General features: G+C 37.0%; 1 protein-coding gene across 12 annotated transcripts in view; it reads right to left on the bottom strand.

The window, feature by feature from the left end:
- The window catches only part of PEX5L (peroxisomal biogenesis factor 5 like), a 211,272-nt gene that overhangs the window by 42,445 nt on the left and 147,627 nt on the right, over positions 1-21,200 (bottom strand). For all 12 annotated transcript variants that reach the window (XM_011382959.2, XM_011382982.2, XM_011383003.2 and 9 more), the window contains one exon: positions 16,945-17,040. In XM_011382959.2, the coding sequence (XP_011381261.1) occupies positions 16,945-17,040 (96 nt within the window). The remainder of the gene's footprint in view (positions 1-16,944; positions 17,041-21,200) is intronic.

The following is a 21,200-nucleotide window of genomic DNA, read 5'->3' as shown; positions in this document are numbered from 1 at the left end:
GTGGCTTTAATATTTAATATTAAATTTTTAAGTAGAAGATTTGTAGGGTACCTAGTCTACCATGTTGCAGAACTTTCTTTGTACTTCCAACTTTTTATTTTTTATGTTTTAGTTATTCAGTGCATAAAGATTCACGATTATGTCTTCAATGTAAAATTTACTCTTTATCAATATAAACTGTTCTTTATTCCATTTAAATCCTTTTTGAATCCTACTTTATCTAGTAATGTGTCTAGTATAGCTCTGCACATCTCATTATTAACTTTTCTGTATAATTTTGTTTAATTTTCTGTATAATTTTGTTGGTTTGTATTTCTTTAAAAACAATTTAATTGCATTTTATTTTTGAAACTGTGAGAATATCTTTGTTTTCTAATTAACCCCTTTCCCATTTGCCCCAAGAATACTCTCTGGTGGCGCTCATGGCTGCAGCATTTACCCCGAGATAACTTGTGGATTACAGTCTTAACCTTACCCTCAAAGTTTGCCAAGAAACATCTCGCTTTTATTATTTTTATATCACTCTAGTATATTGATAGTCTTTGGAAACAAATGACATCACTCTATTTATAGCATTCTGTTTTTAGTAGTATTTCCATTTAGTGGTATTTCCATTTTCAAAATATAGTAATTCTCGATCGCTGAAAATGTCAAACCCTAGAAAACGTAGCATTCTTACATGTGATGTTAAATGAACACTGGCAGCAAGTTGCACTTTTTTTTTTTTTTCTAAATGGGAAATGGGTTAAAGAATTTAACTTATTCACGTTTACTATAAAAATTGAGATAAGAAGACTTAATTTGGCTCTTTCCCCATCATTCGCAGTACTGATAAGCTTTTTTATTACTCCTTTTTGTCTTTTGTTAATTTCAAAGTATTAATTTTTTATTGTATTGTTTTCAATTAAAAACAATTTTGACCTTTTATTTCTCCACGGAATCTGTAACAATACCATAATGAATTCCCTTATTTAAGTTGAGGGATTATTTATCCCTTTAACTCCTTTTTACTTCTACTTGGCCTCCCAGTGTTTGCTAAAAATCAAGTTTTTAGATCTAGATTGTTAATAAGACATTATGTGTGTGTGTGTTTTTTTCAAGAATAGTCTTAGAATATTTTTTAGAAATTCTTCAAAGTTTCTGGCATTTTAGTAGCATCCATTCTTATTACCTATTACTGATGAAAAATTTTTTCCACCTGTATTTTGTTTCTTTGCTTACTTTAATAATAATTAATCGAGACAGAGGAATTAAAAGCAGGTTAAAAATCAAAGAAATAACATTCAGAGTTCAGAAAATTAAATTTTCCCTAAATTCCATTTCACTTGGGTATACCAGCGCTGCCTCTACATGTTGATATACCATTAAAAGGCATGAATCCAACTTCAAGCATATTAACGAATAATGGAGATCTTTACTACAGCTTTTCTTAAAGAAGTGTTTATAGTTCCTTTTCTTGAAGCCATAAATTTATTTACTTCTGATAAATTGTGTAAGTTTCACTGGGAATTAAAAGATTTAGATTCTACTCCACTTATGTTATTAGACTTGGGAAATTTTACTTAAAATCTCTGGAGAAGGCGACATTATGTATGGAAAGTCACTGTCCTTGTAACTGCAAGGTTTGAGTTTGAATCCTGACTATAGCTACCTGCTGGTGTATCACTGTGTGCCTTCATCTGTAAATGGGTACTACTACTTAACGCTTAGGATTATTTTGAGAATTAAGTGAGAGAGCATATGTGCAAAACTTAGTACAGACTTGATCCATAGTAGATGCTTAATAATGTAATAGCACAATAGGAAAACAACAAATAAAGATATCTCAAAATAAGAGATTTGAAAAATAAATAATTTAACCAAAGTATTGATTCATTTCGCTGAAAAAAAGACTACATATATAAATAGTCTTTTTAAAGTAGTATTCTTCCCACTCCTGCAGTGTTTTGATGTAGCTTGCTCTCTAATGATAGCCTTTTAAAGAGAAAAAAGTTTCCAACACAGGCCGTTAAAGGTATTGGTTGTTATGGAAACCATAGTCTCTAAACTAATCAGCAAATCTAGAATCTGATAATGTTGAAGGAAGAGGCTTTCTCCCTTGAGAAGAGAAAATCTGTTCTTTCTGGTAGAAGAGGTGGGGATTCATTCTGGCAGCTGATATGTGATGATGTAATGCTACTGATTTTCCTTTTTCTTTGGCCTTGAGGTAAGGAAACAAAAACTTGGCTCTAAAGAAAGATTCAGAAAAAATTTCAATTTCCAGAAGATTATTCAAATTTATTTACAAAATCACATATAGATTAAAAAGGGATTGACATAAATTAATGGTTTTTGAGTAAAGACTTAATTGTTCTTAGGTTTTTGTACTGTTTTTTCTTTGAATATACATCATGTTTTTCAAATGGTGACAATACTGGTTGTGTTCTTTAGCTTGAAATTATAAGAAAAATATAAATGGGACACATCCTTCAGTTAATCCTTTGCAAAATCATAAACATTACCACTTGGCCAAGTTTTCCTAAAGAAACAGGGCAGAAATATTTAAATGAGTGCTAGACTATCAAATTATGATATTGTGTTAATAGCACTATTATGTTAACATCTTATACTGAAGAGAATAAATAGGATTCTTTGGGTACATTCAAAAGAAGGTTGAATCCTACTTCTCAATCTCATATAAACTCACTTAACTTTTGTAGCTTTCTTTCATTTGCACTGAGCACAGTTTGTGATTAACTATCTGTGTACCACTCCAGGGAGTGGAGATATGGCAGTATACAAGACAAAGTCCCTACTGTGATAGAGTTTCTAGTCTAGTGGAAGGGGATAATAATATAAAATATATAAATAAACGAATAGTATAATTTAAAATAGTTGTTATCACTTTGAGAAATAATCATATAGGACAATTATGGAAGACTTTTAGAAAAAGGTAATCAAAGAAGACCTCTTAAAGGGAGTGACATGTGAGCTGAGACCTAAACAACCCAGGTAAGAGCATTCCAGGCACAGAATATAGAAATGGGAGTAACCTTGGGATGAAGTTGCAGAAAAGTCAGTGAGGCTGGAATGTCCTGTGGAGTGGGGAGAAAGGATGACAGGGAATTATAACAGGGGCCAGTTCATGTCTTATGGGACATAGGTAAGGACTTTGGATCTCATTTTATTTGTTATGGGAAACTATTGGCAGATTTTAACTGCCATAATTGGTAGGGTAGTAATAGGATCTGATGTAACCTCTGAGAAGAGAACTTGGAGTTCTCTAGTGGGGCAAGACTAGAAGCTGGGAGACAAGGTAGGAGCCTGTGGCAATGGTTTGGGCCAGAGATGCTGCTGGACTGGAGGAAGGTGTGAGCAGGAGAGATGATAGATGTGGTTGGATTCCTTTAGTTTGGACATTATTCCAACAGGACCTTTTGCTGGATTGGCTGTGAGGCTGGAGAGAAAGGAAGGGCATCTTTCAGCATTTTGTTCTGAGCAGATTGTGGTGCTCTTACTGAACTGGGATAAGGACTAATTTGGGATAGAAAATCAAGAGTTTGGTTTTAGACATGTTAAGTACACAGTGGATATTAGAACTCAAGTAGAATCATCAGTAGGCCATTGGATATTCAATTTTGGATCTCTGAGGAGGGTACATGGTTGAAAAATTAGACAGAGCCATCAAGGTATTGTGAGTGTGTAAGTCCATGGGGTTGAAAGAGATGGCTAAGGAGAAAATGTAGATAAAGAAGAGAGGAGAAGCAAGGGCTGCATCCTGGGGCTCTATAATATTGAGAAGACAGACAAAAGTAAAGGAATCAGCAAAGGAGACTGGAAAAAAAATAGCCTGTGAAGTGGAAGAAAACCAGCACCTAACACAACGCATCATTTGGCACATAGTACACGTTCCATACTAATCTGCTGAAGGAAAGCATATATGATCTGGCCTCTGCTTCCTCTGCATACCACTTCTCTTCATCTCCTACCACTCCTCCATTTCCACCCTACGTTCTAACCAGACCCAATGACACCTGCAGCTCCTCAAATGCACCAGACACTCATCTATATCTCTGTGCATTTGCATGTATTCTTCCCTCTGCTTCAAATGCCTTCTCCCTTCTGCTCCCATTCCCTCTTCCAACTGTTCTTGGGAAATCTCTGTGCCCATCAGGAAGGGCAAATCCCCCTTCGCTATGCACTAAGAGGACCAGGGACTTACTCGTAATATAGCATCTATTATGTTGTATTAACATTCTTAATTATCTTTACCTTCCACCAGATTTGGAACTAGCTGAGGACAGGGATGGTATCTGTCATTTTAATACTCTAATACCTAATGTAAAATTTGACAGTTATAGTCACTTAACAAGTGTAATGCTTTTTAAACAAATAAACAAAGGCATGATTCAATTTTTGAGGTTCAGTCTAACTTCCTAAACAAATTTAAGTTGTTTCCCCTCACTTATGTATTACCTTTAAATTCCATGAGTAGGTTTCTGGTTAGTTTACTAAACGCAGAGAACAAGATGGCACAACATCTCAGAATTCTCTGCTTTGTGCTTATTTTACTAAAGCAGAAGATACTTTCTGTTCTGTGCATATCACATCCACATTTAACACAAAAGAAGTTTCCTTTGACAGGGTTTTAGAAACTTAACTATTTCATCACAGAACAATTTAGACATCACTGGTGTAGAGGAGATAAAGGCATACGGCTTGGTTCAATTCATGTCATAAAGGTTCCTTAGCAGTCAGCATAGTTCAGTGGCTTTATGTAAAATGCTCCTGTTCTTTTGAAAATATTTCAAAGATCCTATAAAAATCATGAATGACTGGACTAATCTCATTGAATCACAATGCTGCTCAATCAACCTCATATTTAGTAATGAGGCAAAACTTTTTAAAGCTGCCGCTTTCTTGCCTGATGCTGTTAAAACACAGACGTCACACAGTTGTGATGTGGAACCAAAACCCTCCGTGCAGGTCAGATTTCATCAGGGTTCTGTAACCAGAGTTCTGAAACCAGGACAGGTAACTGTTTCTATTTTCATTTGCAAATGAATGGGCATAGCAAGAAATAAGAAAAGTTCATATCGAATGAACTTTTACAAAGAACGAATTTAACCTTGGAGCTAGTGTTAACAGCTAAAACCTAAACTTATTTAAGAAATATTTAAAAAGCGAGTCATGTTCATGTTATTCATCCTTCTAGAATTCTGGTACAATTGTAAAGAGTGTCAAACCATATTTTTTCAGTGTGGGAAACAATCATTTTGTAAATAGTACAGTATTTTCAGTCATTTTAGTTGAACCTTGAGCATCTGCCCAGTACGCACGTGCCTTATAACATGTCCCTTGTAATTAGTTTTGTTGAAATATGTTAACTTCAATAAATATGTTAATAAGTGGGAGAAAAACACTGAAGAATGATAGAGAAAATCTGGGAAGAAGGCTAAAGAAAGCAATAAAAAACATTAAAGGATTATAAATGTACTGTCCTTAAGAACTTCATAGGAACACAGATCTAGGAATGATTTTGGCGGAAACTGGAAAATATGTTTTGGGCAATATGGTAGTAAGAAATCTTGCATTTCCTTCTCACTATGGGAACCTTGACCAGAAACTTGTTAGGTGAAGATGTGGTAATGAATAAACTTAGTTAGGAGTGAAAAATGACTGAAGCTGGTGGCTTAAGTTCATGCAAGGAATTTAACAACCAATCCAATCATAACTAGATGGTCTCTTTTCCTATCATGACTTAACTTGCTGCAGCAGAGATTTACATTAGATATAAAGAAAATATGCTGTGATTGAAATAATTACAAGACATCTTAATGGGCCATCTAGGAAAGTGTTGGGGTATTCTTTCTTAGCAATTGCTAAAAACGGAACTGGTATTGAGGGATGGTTCTACGCAAAAGTGAAGACTAGCACAGCAGAAGAAAGCCTTAAAAAAAAATATATATGGTTTCAGAAAAAAAATTAACTTTGAATGGTGAACACGCAATGCAATATACATATGACATATTGAATTGTATATTTGAAGCTTACATAATTTTATTAACCAATGTCACCCTAATAAATTGAAAAGAAAAATTGAATCCAGAGGTTCCCAAACTTGTCTGCACATCAGATTACCTGGAGATCTTTACAAAATTCCAAGGTCCAGACCATGGCCAGGACCAATGAAATCACAATCTCTGGGGCTGAGACACAGGCATCAGGAACTTTGGAAGCTCCACAGGTATTTCCAATGGGCAGCCAAATTAGGGTACCATGGATCTAATCTAATGGTCCCATGTGACAGATGAAGAAATTGAGGCCCAGGAAAAGAAAGGAACTTTCCCAAACCTGCCAGGGCACTGAATACCAGAGGAGAATGAAAGCCCAAGTGTCTTGACTGATCTGATACACAGGGCATGTTTTACAAGAAAAGAAGAAAAACAAGCAACTTGTTTATGTTTATGAAATCAATATTATCATTATAGATAATTTAAAAACATTAAAATTGCAAATGAAAATTACTAATCGCTCAACCTTATCATCCAGAGATAAATGATTAATTGATATCTTTGCATTTCCTCCTACTCTTTTCCCAAAGTCCATGTGTACTTTCAAATTTTTGTAAAAGTTGGGATCTTCCCCATGAGGACGGCAGTAGGTTTTCTGGAAAGCCGGGGAGCTAGAAGTACAGGTGATGCTCGGGGATACTGGCCTCATCTTGGCTTTTTCCTCCCCTTCCTTTGATGGATACACGGCACAAATCCCCAAATTTCCTGATTTCTGCATTTAGCCTGAGAACCAAATGGGCTCAGGATGAACTATGTAAGTCTTGATTAATGATGAAAAGCCCAAACATAAAAAGCCTGCCTTACTGACTTAGTGTCACCAACAGCTGCACACTCATAATAGGGACTCTAGAGGAAGCCTGACTGTGAAGCTGCACTGATTCCACTCCTGCGGTCAGTTCACTCCCATTATGCCTGGGACCCTTGCCTGAATAAGTCAGGGCCTCTACCTTAATTTATAGTGGTCTGCGTATACATGTGTATATGTGTCTGCATATACGTGTGTGTTCCAACCCGTCCCAGGCAACCTGAAGGATGCAAAGCTATTATTTTGAGTAGGGTATAAGCTTATTTTTGATCCAAATAATGACTGTGATTTGGTGAATCCATAAAATCAGACTTACAAATAAAAGAAATAATTCCAGTTTTGAAGACCGTACTGTGCTATTGCCACCTGGCCAGCTAAACCTATAACTAATTTATGAGATGACTCTTCAAATCTTACAATTCAATGTCTGTTCACCACCATAGGGACCAAATATTTTAATATTAGAAAACAAAACAAAACAACAACAAAAAACACCCCAGCTTATTTTGAAAAGGAAGACTATCTTTAGACCAAATGAATCATAAGGAATGACTTAGACAAGAAAGTGGTTAACTTCCAATGTAGCTTTCTCAAGTGCATTCTTTACATTGGGAGTTACGTAAAGGGCTTCGACAAACACCCTTTTACCATCACACACAGTTGAGTTTAATTGGGGGCAACACACTCAGATTGGTTTTACTTATTTGGTGAAGATCAAATCTTTTTTCACATTTAGGTTTAGAGAGAGAGCGATCTATCTACTTTCCTGTAATCAGATCAAGCAGTCAATCCTGTATTTGTCTGCGTTGTTACTTCAGAGATGTGCAGAACACAGAAATAGAATATTTGATTACTCATCCCTTTTCTATGACTATCCAAGCTTTTTGCTGTAGGAAGCAAATGGTGCTTAATAACCATAATAATTTGATCTGGGGTCTTGACTTGATGTCGTTTATTTATCTATCCATTTTTACTCTTTGGATACAAGGTAACTAAGATAGGATCTCCCTGTAGATTTTTTTTTTCTCAGATTTCATCATGCAGTTCAGTTTTTCACAGGAAATCAAATTAGTTTCCAGTTATTTACATGTGGCTCAGGTACTGGTGTTGATAATTTCCAGCTATGTTTTAATGTCTCTCTACCTTTTACTTACTCTATCTCCATGCCTCCAGCCCTCTTGGTCCAGTAAAGGTAGCTGCCCTTGTCAGGGGTTAATGTGCATTTCAGAGAATACCATGTAATTTTAGTATAAATTAGAATCAATGTAATAAATAATCTAATGGAAGATAAAATCTGATTTAAAAAAATACATCTCCAACCAAATTCCAAGTTCTTTCCGAGTGATTCTTAATATTGTTTACTATCTGAATTCAGAAGTTCCTCCCTCTATCAACAGTGGCAAAGGAATGTGTAAGTGTGGGTTCCAATTCTGCCTGAGAAAGTGTGTGTTTGGGCAAGTCCCTTGGTATCTCTGAATTTTAGCGCTTCTCCACAGTGATGGGCTGGGCCCTATGATCTCTGGTATGAGGCACAAATGCTAAGATGGCCTGTGGTATCTCTCACAGAAGAGTACCAGAGGTTCCAGAGAAGACTGGGGACCTCTGGGAATGTGATTGCGATCTGTGATGGTTAATTTTATGTGTTAACTTGACTGGGTCGCGGAGTACCCAGATATTTGGTTAAATGTTATTTCTGTGTATGTGTATTGGTAGACTGAGAGAAGCAGGTAGCCCTCTGCAATGTGGGAGGGCATCATCTAATCTGCTGAGGGCTTGAATAGAACAAAAAAGCAGAGGAAAGGAGGTCATTCTCTCTGCCCGTCTACTTGAGCTGGGACATTGGTTTTCTCCCGTCCTTAGATCTTTCGATTTGGACTGAAACTACACCACCAGCTTTCCTGGGTCTCCAGCTTGCAGATGGCAGATTGTGAGACTTCTCAGCCTCTATAATCACGTGAGCCAATTACTTATAATAAATCTCAATCTCTTTGTCTCTCTCTGACTCTTTCTCTCTGTTTCTTACTGTCTCTCTCTCTCTGGTTCTGTTTCTTTGGAGAACGCTGACTAATACGAGATCTAAGAGACTGATGAGTGATCATCTGAGAGGAAGAGGTAGAACTGGTTACCCTCATGTAAAAGGACTGCTTTCTTAATCAACAATATGTATTTATGTATTGAACATCAACTATGTATCCATAATTGTATGGTACATTATATGCCTTAGTCGCATAAGTAAAGGAAATTCAAGATGACACTTTGCTCACGGGGAGTTTACTGATTCTCTACTGAACTCTGTATGGTTGTGCATTTGATGTTCTATTTACTAAACCAATGAGAAGTTTAAGTGTTTGCCATCAGACAATCATTCAGTATTTTGATTTTATTTTATAAAAAGTCTTTCAAAACCAAATGGATAGATAGCTCTACTGACTTGAATATAAAATTAAAGATGAGAACTATTTATAAATTTATCTACAACTTCTTATATTATATCCCTTTATACTTTCATCCATATCACCTACAAAGGTTTATCACAAGTCACTCTACAATAATTTTTATCTATGTTTCATATTGTTTTTGGAAATAATTTTTTTTTAATTTAAAATAGAAGGAAATCAAATCAATATAAGAACAATGGAAATTTTGCTAGTTTCCCAATAATGTACAACATATCTAATCTTCGTGTGATCTAGCTACAATTTGACATGGGAAACGTATTAGCTAACATGGCATTATACGCGTTAGGAAATCTGTATCTTAAGCAGTTAATCTTAAGATTCCTTCAATATTGCCCAAAGAATATTTTCATACATTTTCAGATTTTCTCTTTTTTTAATATTGAATCTAATAAGAATGATCTAAGTTGTGTTTAATCCATTAATCTCTTTTACCTACTTCAAAGAGGTGACACTGTCATAGAAAGCAAAAGAAAAAAAATATTAGGGAGTAAATACAGATATTTCTTGGTAGGAGGGCACCCACGTCAGCAGTTTCTTACTTAATCTTATATTAATAAAAGCAGTTCCCAGAATGGTTTCCAATTTCCTTCAATCATTTAGTATTTCTGAGGTGCCTATCAGATCTACGGTATACACCCAGAGATTAATTTCAGGTGAAACAAAATTTCTATACGAAAAGACTTTTTAAGCTTATGTCACAAGAGCTGGTTTTAGCTATTGCGTTGTCTTGAACATGGTGTCTCCTAGTTAAACTTAAAAGAGAGATAAAGAATGTAACCCATATTTCTAGAACAAGGAATTGCTAGTTAGCATTAAACTCTTACTATCCAAGTTCTTCTGATTTGCCTATAATTATTCATAAAGTGCTGTTGAAAGAAAAGTTAGCCTGAGGCTTGAAGAGGAGTTATCTTGAGGGCTGTGTCCTCTGAGATAAGACATAGGAATGGAAAGTTAGGAGGTGGCTTTCAGTGAGGCTTATCATGAAGAGAGGTCTAAGTGCTATGGGTAAGAAAAGGCAAGTCCCTGACCAGATCCTTGGTGCAGGGATGAATGTTCCCCTAAGGAACATGGACTGTCACAGATCTTTGTTTATTCTCCCTTGGGTATCAGAAAAGATAGTCTGGGGACCAGTAGAAATGAGAGTGGGAGTAGTTTGAAAAATGATATTCTAGGATGAATAAATACGTTGTTTCTGTGCTACATGGGTAATTGTCCCATTTTGAGACAGTAAAATGTGCCGGGGATGGAGATGGGGAAGAGAATAGTGGAGTAGAACTGGGCTGGGGGTTGAGAAGACTAGAACAATGCCACAGTCACCTCTGTGCTTAGTGAGTTACCCACTACATGACAATTTTAAAAAAGAAACATTTATTATTTCATACAGTTTCCGAGGGTCAGAAATTTGGGAGTAGCTTAGCTGGGTGGTTTTGACTTGGTCTCTCTCATGATGTTGGAATTAAGCTGCTAGCTAGGGCTGCAGTCATCTCAAGGCTCAACTGGGTCTGAGGAATCCTCTTACCAGATGGCTTACTCATGTGGCTCTTAACAGGAAGCTTCTCAGGTCCTTGCTGGCTATCGATAGAAGGCCTTACTTTCTCACCTGTTAAGGGTCCTTGTGACATGGAAGCTGGGTTTCCCCAAGAGCAAGCGATGCAAGAGAGAGAGAGCAAGGAGGCCACCAAACCTTTTATGGTCTAATTTGTAAAGTCACACACCATGACTGCCACTTTATTCTATTTATTAGAGTGAATCGCTAAGCCCAGCCCATGCTCAAGGGGAGGAAATTAAGCTCCATATTTTGAAAGGAGGATTGAAGAATTTGTGGACATTTTAAACTACCATAAGCAAGATCCCAAGTGAAGCTCAAGGGGAAGAGAACTGGGACATGGGAAGAGTTCCGAGCTCTAGAAGTTAAAGGTTTTTGTAGGATTTAATACAAAGGCTCAATTAATTAGCCAAAAAGATTTAAAGTTATGCTTTCTATTCTTCTTGCTTCTGACCACTATACTTCCTTTGTCCATACATTTTTACTTTTCCTCATTCACTTATTTCATTATTCGTTTCCAAAATTTGCTCACCAGAATATCTCCCTCAGAGTAAAGGTAGAGCTATGAAAATATTGGTTAAAATGCATACAATCTTCATAATAATATTGGAGCCAAGTGAAAGGTGACTTTGAGTCCAGGGGTACCGAACTCATCTTCTGTCAGTCAGTAGGTCTATGAGATTTCTAAAGCACTCATTACAAGAGAGGCTTAAATGAAATAGATGCATTAGTGACATAAATTGCTATTCTGTTCATTTATTCATCTAGCAAAAACTTATGAAGCCTTGCTCCGTGCCAGGTTCTCTGAAAAGGTGAGAACATAAGGAAGAACAACACACTCTCCTGCCTGTAAGAGGTCACAGTCTAGTGTGGAGATGGCTGTGTAAGCCCATAATAACTATACCTAACGTGATAAGCTATACTTGAACGATCTCCTGAGCTGCATATTCCTGCGATTCTTCCAGCTCATTAAAGATAGAGACTGTCTTACTCAATTTTCTATTCCTAGCACCCATCCTGGCCTGTTGAAGAAGCTTAAGCATGTCTGATGAATTTGCTGCTAAATCCAGTTAATTTTAAAGGCTGAGGCACCTTGTGAGAGTAACTAGCTAAACACAATACTAGATGCTGGCTGGCTCTTTCCCTCCCTGCTAACAGTGATAAAGGAAGTCTTTTTGGTGTGTGGTTGCAGGTGTGCAGGCTGCCCATGTGACCTTCTCCCTCCTCCGCAGATGCAATACAGTTCTCTCTAGGGGTCTCTCTTCCTAGGAGGCAGCTTTGGGCCTCACTGAACTCCTGGGGCTCCTTCCCTGCTTCTCACTTCCATGCCTCGCTGTGCTTCCTTCCTAGGGACTTGTTGTAGCTGACTGTGTGCTTAGGCTGCTAGTGAGGAAGAAAATCTGGGAAGAAGCATGGGGGGAAGCTCCTCTCCTTTCCTGTTCAGGGAAGATGCGTTTTTGTTTGTCTGTTTGATTTTTGTTTTTTTGTTTTTGTTTTTTTAAAAAAGCCCAGGGTAAGAATATTTGGCTCTTTGTCCTAAAGTTATAATACTTTGAGCAGAAATAATTTTTTTTCAATAAAATGTAAGATATGGAGGCAAAAAGCCTCAAGGTCTCACTAAAACTAACAGTTTATCTTGAGCTTGAGCACTATCAGCCTTTGTGCTTAAATGTGTTCTCAGGTCATTTACAATACGCAATAAATGTGGATGTGGCATTATCTGTCTTTTCTTTGGCAGAAGATATGTATTGTAGGACATTTTAGCTCAAACATTACTTGAAATGCATGTTGTCCGGAGTTATTTCATATCAGTAAGAACTAGTTTGTTCCATGCAAAATACAAAACATGCCCAGTGTTATTCCATGGCAAGATGGTTGGTGCCACCTGCATTCTTATAAGTGCATCTCATTGATTGACATTGAGACCAAGACAACCACAGAAGACACTTTAGCACAGTTCTTGGCAGAAACCTGTATGCTATAGGCAGAATTGTTTATTTATATTAGCTATGAAAATGCAGATACTAAATTATATTAGAAGATGATGGCACTTTATATGCAATGACAGACAGAAAGAACTGCCCACATTATGTGATTAATAATTATCCATCCATTTATTAATTCAATAAATATTTACTGAATACTTGTTAAGTACCAGACATTGTTCTAGATATTGGGGTACAGCAGTAAATAAGAGACTGGTCCTCTTTTCTCACGAAGGTTATATTTTAAAGTGGAAAGACAGACAGCAAACAGACAAATAAAAAACAACCAGAAAAGAACAGTGATAGATGTAAGGATGAAAAATAAAACTCCAAGTGCTGTGATAGCGACGGGGTGGTCAGGTTCAACTTTTCTGAGGCACTGACACTCAAGCTAAAACTAGAATGATAAGAAGAAGCCTGCCACATGAGGATCTGGGGGAAGAGTGTTCCTTGCAGAGGGAAGACAGAGTAGGGACAGTAGACAGTGAGAAAAAGAACAGCAATGCCGGTGGAACTCATGAGGAAAAGAAAGAGCTGGCAGAGCAACCAGGTGCAAGGTCATTATGCAGGATGATGACTAAATAAATAAATAAATAGATAGATAGATAGATAGATAGATAGATAGATAGATAGATAGATAGATAGATAGATAAAGTCGTCTTTAAGAATGACATATAATGTGAAATAAAGGAATATTGGAATCAGATGATATCGAAATATAAAATGGGGACTGGAAAAATTTTATTTGGAAAATGATTTTCGTCTGGGTCTTACTAATGTCGGAACTGTCGCTGATGAAGGCTGTCTGCACCATTATTCATCTTGAAACGAAGAATGAGGCACTCTTAGTTCTTTAAGAATCTTATGTCCCACTATAACTCACCACTTTTTCCTTGATTAACAACATAATACGTGTTTATGATAGAACATTTGGAAAATACAGATAAGCTAAAGGAAGAAATAAAATCACTCCAAGTCTAGCCACCCGAGAATAACTGTTAACATTTAGGCACAGACTTTATTTATGCTTATATAGTGTAGTAATTCAGAATATGGGCTCTGGAGTAGGGGAAAATCATGGCTTTGTAACTTGCTAAACGAGGGTTGCTTATTTTTCAGTCTATTTTAACTGCTTATAAAGTGACGCTTAACCATCTGCAATTTCTTTAAGGCTCAGTTTTCTCATCTGGAAAGGGAGAATAGTAATATTACCTTCTTTATAGGACTGCTGTGAGGATTGACTGAGAGGCAATGTAATGCTCCTGACTGAGTGCTGGGCACACAGTACGTACTTTAACTTGTTAGGCATTATGCTATTACTATTTTAGAAAGTTGGGATTGTATTGTAAAGCTGTTAGTATATAAATTATTATTTAATTTATCACTAGACATTTTACATGATCTTAAATACATTTTTATAATGTAGTTTTTAATGGTTACATAGCATTTTACTGTAGAGATATAACTTAATTTTCTATTATGAGACATTTAGGCTGTTTCCAAATTTTCACTGCTTAAAACAATTCTACAGATAAAATCTTGCAAACTTTCATGGGTATTCCTCTAGGATAAAATCTAAGAAATTGCTGGGTCAAGGGCATGTATATTCTAAGACCCTGATACATTTCATTATGTCCTCTACTATGAATTTAGATTATACTTTGGATAAGAATAATGTCAGGAAGTAACCAGTCCGTGTATGTGTGCAGTTTTGAGGTCTGATTTACCATCAGCTTAGTGAAACACTACCCGCCCCCCACTTCTTTTCTCTACACCTGTGCATACCTTCTGGTCAGCATCATCCTCCCTCATTCCTTAGGGAAACTTCTCAGTTCCAAGCTTCCGGCTGAACAAATTTGCTTATAATTTTCTGATTTGCTGGGAATTCTGTCCTTAATATTCATAGGGTTTTAGTGTATCAGAAATCCAATCCCCTCATCTTACAGATGAGAAAAAAAGTAGAGGGAGCAAGTGATTTGTCCAAGTTGGTTTTCTGGTCCATGCTATTGTTAAGACAGTTAATAAAAGCTGGCTTTCTTTATCTGTAGTGCCTAGTTAGGCAGTCAGCTCATGTAGACAGCCAGTAATGTTTGTTGAATGACTGCCTGAAGTAATTTACAGCTTCCTAGGGATGTGGAAACTAAGATGTGGAAACTGAGGTGTGGATGTTGTCTTGGGCCATTAGTGACAAGTTGGAATAACAACCAAAGTCTCACAATTCCCAGGAGAGACAAGGGAAAACCAGGAAGAGACAGGTTTTGAGGGGTGAGGTGAGCGTCATGTGGAGAAGGAGTTTAACTAATTCTGCCTTGTTCCAGAGAGGGCAAAGCCAAGATTAAAACTGGAAGTTGCTGGTAGGACAATTTTAGCATAATATAGGAAAGAGCTTTTTAATAGTTAGAACTGTCCAAAGCTGAAATAGATTTTCTTGGAAAGAAGTGAGTTGCCCCTACCTGAAAGTGTTCAAGTAGAAACAGGGTTTGTTTAAATAAATAATTTGTCAAATATTCTCTAATAGAAAAAAAATTGTTTTGTGTGCCCAGTTGGAATAGATGACATTTAATTTAAGGTCTCTGCTGAAACTAAGATTAAATGATTTTGTGAATGTACATGTAGATATAGATAGATATAGTTATAGATATAGATATATCTGTAAATCCATATCTATATCTAAATATCACACATATAGATAGTTAGATGGATGATTTTTGTCTTGTCAATTCTACTTTGAAACTGAGTCTTTTGAATGTGAATACATTGATTTTCTCATTTTTAAAAGAGACCAGATAAATTTTAATGTCTTTACCTACCCAAGATTCTATTTTTCTAAATAATTTTCTTTTTAGTGTTAATTCAGTATGCTATACACAGTAGGGGTCCAAAAGATAAATTTAAATTAGCTCTTAAGTCTGTAAAAATCTACATTTGACATTAATTGAGTTACAGGCTCCATGCAGCCGGACAATGTGGTCTCAATCAAATATATCAGTTGATCACATTCAAGAGCACTAGATATGCATAAACTTTTTTTTAATTAAAAAAAGTTAAAATTAAAAGAAGAAATCTGGGTGGATTGTACCATGATGGGATAAAAGCGTTCTCTTATTGGGATTCTGAAGGATGATATGTAATTATGGTTGGAATTACTTCCCAGAATATAAAGAATCCTTTTAATATTAACCTGCAAATGTGATTTAATTGGATTTCAAATATGGAATTATCAAAAGACTGCTCACAATAAAAAATTCATCCACATAAATGAACCACATAAATGAACCATATTATAGGAATACTTTCAAATTTCAAGATTTCGCATCAGTAATAGAAGTGGAGATCCTGACAAGTTCCTACTTGGGTTTCCCCTCTCAGAGAGCAATCTAGCAAAGCTCAGAGGAAACTCACAGATGGCATCTGTGATGCACTGTTTGCGATTCCAACCAGAAAGAAAATGGATAAAAACCAGCAAAGATTGGGGGATTTTTTTTTGGCTTCCCTTCCTCCTTTCTTTCTTCCTGCTTTTCCCCTTCCTCTTTTATTTCTTTCTTATTAGAAAGCTAAATAAGGAAATTAATGTTTAAATTAAGTATTTCATTTGATTTATCAACATTGTCATTGTTTTGGATACCCTTAATGGTAAAGAATTATGGCTCAAGTCAAGATAGGGTCTCCATTGGCTGGAATATCTCAGCTGTGCCTTTGCAGTTAGAAAAATGTATAATATTTCTGGAATGGCAAGACCTTCTATGTTTCAGATATTGTGTAGATGCAAGAGAGATAAAAACATCAGGCATGAACCTTGGCCTCACAGAGAGGCATAAGCAAATGCATAGCACAGGTTCATCATAGAGCCTAGATGAGGCTCCGAGTTCTTTCCGACCCAAGACTTCAAACAGTCACTGCTAATCTGTCATGGAATTGGCATGAGAGGTGACATTTATTAGTATCAAAAGTTCTTTGGTAATAGGTCTCATTCTAACAATTGTAAACATGGTTATTTCATGTCTATAAAGTAAGACCCATTTTTTGTGTGTCCTGAAGATTTTTTGAATTTCACGCTCAGCAACATGAAATGGAAAAACAACTTTAAAAAAGTTACCTCCACTGCTGCTTTTGCCCTTTCAAATTCCTCTTCTAAGGAGTGGTTTCTGGAAAGTAATGCACTGCCCCAGCGCTGTTCTTTGGTCAGTCGAGCCTGAAATAAACCAAACACGTGGCATTACAATATTAGAATCACATAACACAAGAATACAACTATTTTTCCTTTCCCCATGTTCCCCTCAAATTTAAACAGCACCTGCAACTGATATCATTTTTGGAGTACTCTGCAAGCGTGATGTGGCCCAAACTGGAATGGTGCCACAGTGTGTGTAAGCATGCATGCACGATTCTTCCAACAGGGGGTCTCAGCCCTGGTCGTATTAAAACCAATGCCCAGGCCCAACTCTCCAAAGATCTCACTTGAATTTGCCTTGGTGCCAGGCACTGATATTTTAGCGAGCTTGCCTATATGATTTTAATAGGCAGCTGGGACGGAGAATCTCCCTTAGATGACTAGGCCCAGAAACTGTTACGTGAGCTTTCAGCTTGTTAAAGGGCCAGCTTTAGGTAAAACTGAAAGCTGCAGAGCAGAAAGGTGGCATCTAGGTCTTTCTCCTTATATATGCAGCAGATCCCTATGCTGAACTCTCTTTCCTTCGCCTTCCCTCTACTGGCACACATCTGTCTTATGTCTCATTTCCTCAGGACAATTGTTCTGTTAAATAATAGTCTCTTAGATGAAATCATGTCTCATAATGCCAACTGCTTTGTCACAATTAACAGGCAATGTGATATACATCTTAGCTAAATGCAAATATTTCCAGAAGGTCCTACAAAGAGTGTGCCGGAATTTTAAAAATTGTTACTAATTTTTAATTTCATAGACAACTAATACATTTTTTGAAAAAAATTAGATATTTTAGACCTTTTTTCTTTGTAGTTACATGTATATTTATGTACCCATAGGTAGAATATTGCAACGTGTTTTGAAAATTTTTTGAAATATAAATAATATGTTATTCTATAAATTACGTTTTTCTACTCAACAATATATCTTGGAGAGTCTCCACAATTAGTGCTTAAAGATCTACCTCACTCCTCTCTCAGGGGTTTCCTGGTCGGTACTACACACTAGTTTGTTCGGAACTCTCTCTTTTTCTCTATGCAATTGCTCGTTATCTTGTCTATCCTTCTGCTCTACTGTGGGATCTTTGTGGGTAGGATTTTGTGTGCTAACTTTTTGTACTGTCCCATACCTAGCCCAGGGCCTGGCATGTGATTCATGCCCCAGGAAGGCCGGGATTGCATTGATAAGGCAGCTTGGCCTTGGGGAGTAGGAGGAGAGAGGCTTGTAGAGTGAAGTCCTCCCAGCCTCCTTTAAATCACGCTGGGGGTGCTCCTTGGACCACAGATTGCTCTCCTGCAGGAATTCTTAATCCTGGCTCCTATGGGAATTACTTGAATAAGCCTGGGCTCCACCCTAGACCTATGAAATAAGGATCTCTGGGAGTGGGACCTGGACATAAAGTGTTTCAAAAGTTCCTCTGGTGATTTTGAAAAACGGTCATGTTTGAAAACGACTGTTCTATAGCAAAAGTTTGCTTTTTGCCCAGCATTTACCGTCTATACAGCTCAGCTGCTTTTCATTCTTTCTCCACCATCACTGGTCCTCGAGAGGACCCCGACCTCTTTCTTTCTTTTATTATTATACAGTAGTAACACCAGGGCTCACTACATGCCAGATGCTACTCTAAGTCCTTTAGATACTATAACTCATTAATGTCGACTTCATGACATTGAGGAACAGAGAGCGTGACTGACTTGCCCCAAGTCTCACAGCTAGTAAGCGGTAGGGCTGGTACTTCAGGGCATGCTCATAACCATTGCACTTTATTGCTTCTCATAGGAGGCCGTGCTCATTTTAGGAAGATGCAAAAGATTTATACATGGTTGAGGGAGTCAAAAAAGAACCCCTCAAGAATATTGTATGCTGAAAACAATAATAAAGTAATTATTATAAACACTTCTGAGTGTAAACCACTGTCTTAGACTGTATTTTGCTTTAACAAAGATAGAAGGTTAATTTATTAAAACATGTTTTCTCCTCCTTGATGTGTTTACTGCTGTGTCCCTAGTATCTCTTGCAAGTAGTAGGTGCTTCATACATAATCAATAAATACTTGTTGAAAATATGCTGTCAAGGAACAGATGAATGAATGAATTAAAGGTATTTCTCTCCTCTATTCCCAGAGCTAACTACATGTTCTCAGTCAAGGCTTCCTGGCCAATCCAGGAAGCTAAGGAGAGTTTACAGAAGTTTGAAAGGAAACTGTTTTTTGTCCTGTGCCCAGAGCGGCAGAGGTCCATGCTAGCAAAGCCCTGGTTTTAGGGTGGAAAATGGCAGCAGGATGTCCTGGTGGGGTGTCTAGTAAACAGCAAGGCCTGTGAGCAGCCCAGGGGTGAGGCCTCTAGAGCAACACCTGTGGTGAGAAGAGGGAGAGTGATGAGGGCATACCGAGGCCTGTCTAGGCATCAGTGCCTTGCTCTCAGATGGACCAGGTTCAATGGCTATCATAATAAGCATCTTCCCTTACTCCCTGTGGAAGATACTACCTGCTCCTAAACCAGACTTTTGAAGCAGAGAGGAAACAGGATCCAAAAGCATAAGTAAAATTAACTATCACAGGTTCTGGGGATTAGGTCGTGAACATATCTTCTTGTGGGCCATTGATCAGCCCATTATAACCTTCATCTGACACTCTTGTGTCACAATATATTTGATTAACAAATATAAAGGTGCAGATGGTTTACAACCTTTTAAAATTGGTAAGTTGTTACGGTATTATAGCCTCTTAGAGAAGTTAACCCCAAAGGTGAGATGATCTTATTGTCTTGTGGAATGTTAACCAATCTTATATCTATCTTGGCAAACTTATTTTGGCATTTCTTTTCTACCTGGCTATATAAGTTTCTGTTCCTTAATCCTTTGCTTTTGGAATGTACTCTTTTGTCTTCCTGTTGGTTCCCTCATTAATGAAATAAACAAACAAGTAAATTTTAAAATGTGGATACATGGTAAGAAATAAACTTCGTGCATTTATATACTAATATCATGAGTCATGAATGGCATTTGGTAGAAGAAATAGAAAGCATTAGTATTTTTGTTCCAAGTAAACTCCTTTTATTAGAGGCGCTTTTCACCAGTGGAATATGATCTCTTTTTTGTGAAGCCCCACCTAACAGGACTCCATTACTGTCACCAGCTTAACCTTCATTAAAGTTTTATGACCCAAGTGGATTAAGAATCAGAGAATACAAAGGGCACCATAGAGCAATATGAAGAGGAAAATCTCTCAGGATTCTCGACTTATAGTTCATATTCTCTTTACCACTTAAAACAGAAAGTATAAATAAAATGTTACTATGCAAATGAAATTTGCTAGTACAATTACAATTTAGGTAAGTATTATTTTCCACATTGTAAGAAAGGCCTTAGATTACTATTAAACAAAGGTTATGTACCTCGCATTTTAAAGTCATTAATTTTTCTCAAAGAAGCATAAGATAAACACTATAAAATATAGGTAAATACTGAATGTAAACAGAGGCAGTTTTTAAGGTGAGAATAGTAGGCAGCTAAAGATTCTGAAACTTTGGCAACTCAGCAGTGTGCTCAGACTTGCTGGTTTAGGACAGGATGAAATGAAATTCAGATTCTAACACATAGTAAAGTTCCGTATTCTTTTCCACCAGGACTTTTTTTCTTTTTTCTTTTTTTTTTATATCTAATTTCATTATAGGCAACCCTATGATATGGGAAAACACATATAAGAAATGCTTGTAAACTGCAGATATTGCTTAGTATGTAACTAGAGGGATGGTAAACAAGACTATTAACACTCATAAGTTTGAGTCGTAGCTGTTTTGGCGGCCCAATGGTTATGTCAGTCGTTCTCAAGTTTTAGTGGGCATCAGGATCACCCGGAGGTCCAGTTCTAACACAGATCACAAGGCCCCACCCCTAGGGTTTCTGATCCAGGAGATGGGCAGTAGGGACTCAGAAGCTGCATTTCTAACACATTCCTGGGTGATGCTGATCTGGCTGGTCTGGGGACCATGCTCCGAGAACTTTTGCTCTAGCTACTGATATTAGGACATGGAGGTGGGACGTTGGCATTCAGAAATATACTCTGATGTTGGCAGTCCTTCCTTTTCTGCATGATTTTGAAAAATGTTCCACAGTTATAGCCACCTACTGGAAGTGCCTTGGCTTTAAAAACAGTATTTTAATTGGTTTAAGCTAATTGGATTTTA

This window comes from Pteropus vampyrus, unplaced genomic scaffold (genome assembly GCF_000151845.1).
Source record: "Pteropus vampyrus isolate Shadow unplaced genomic scaffold, Pvam_2.0 Scaffold14, whole genome shotgun sequence".
In the NCBI taxonomy this organism is placed as follows: Eukaryota; Metazoa; Chordata; class Mammalia; order Chiroptera; family Pteropodidae; genus Pteropus; species Pteropus vampyrus.
The sequence above is the reverse complement of the archived record's forward strand: the minus strand, read 5'-3'. Positions and strand labels throughout refer to the sequence as shown.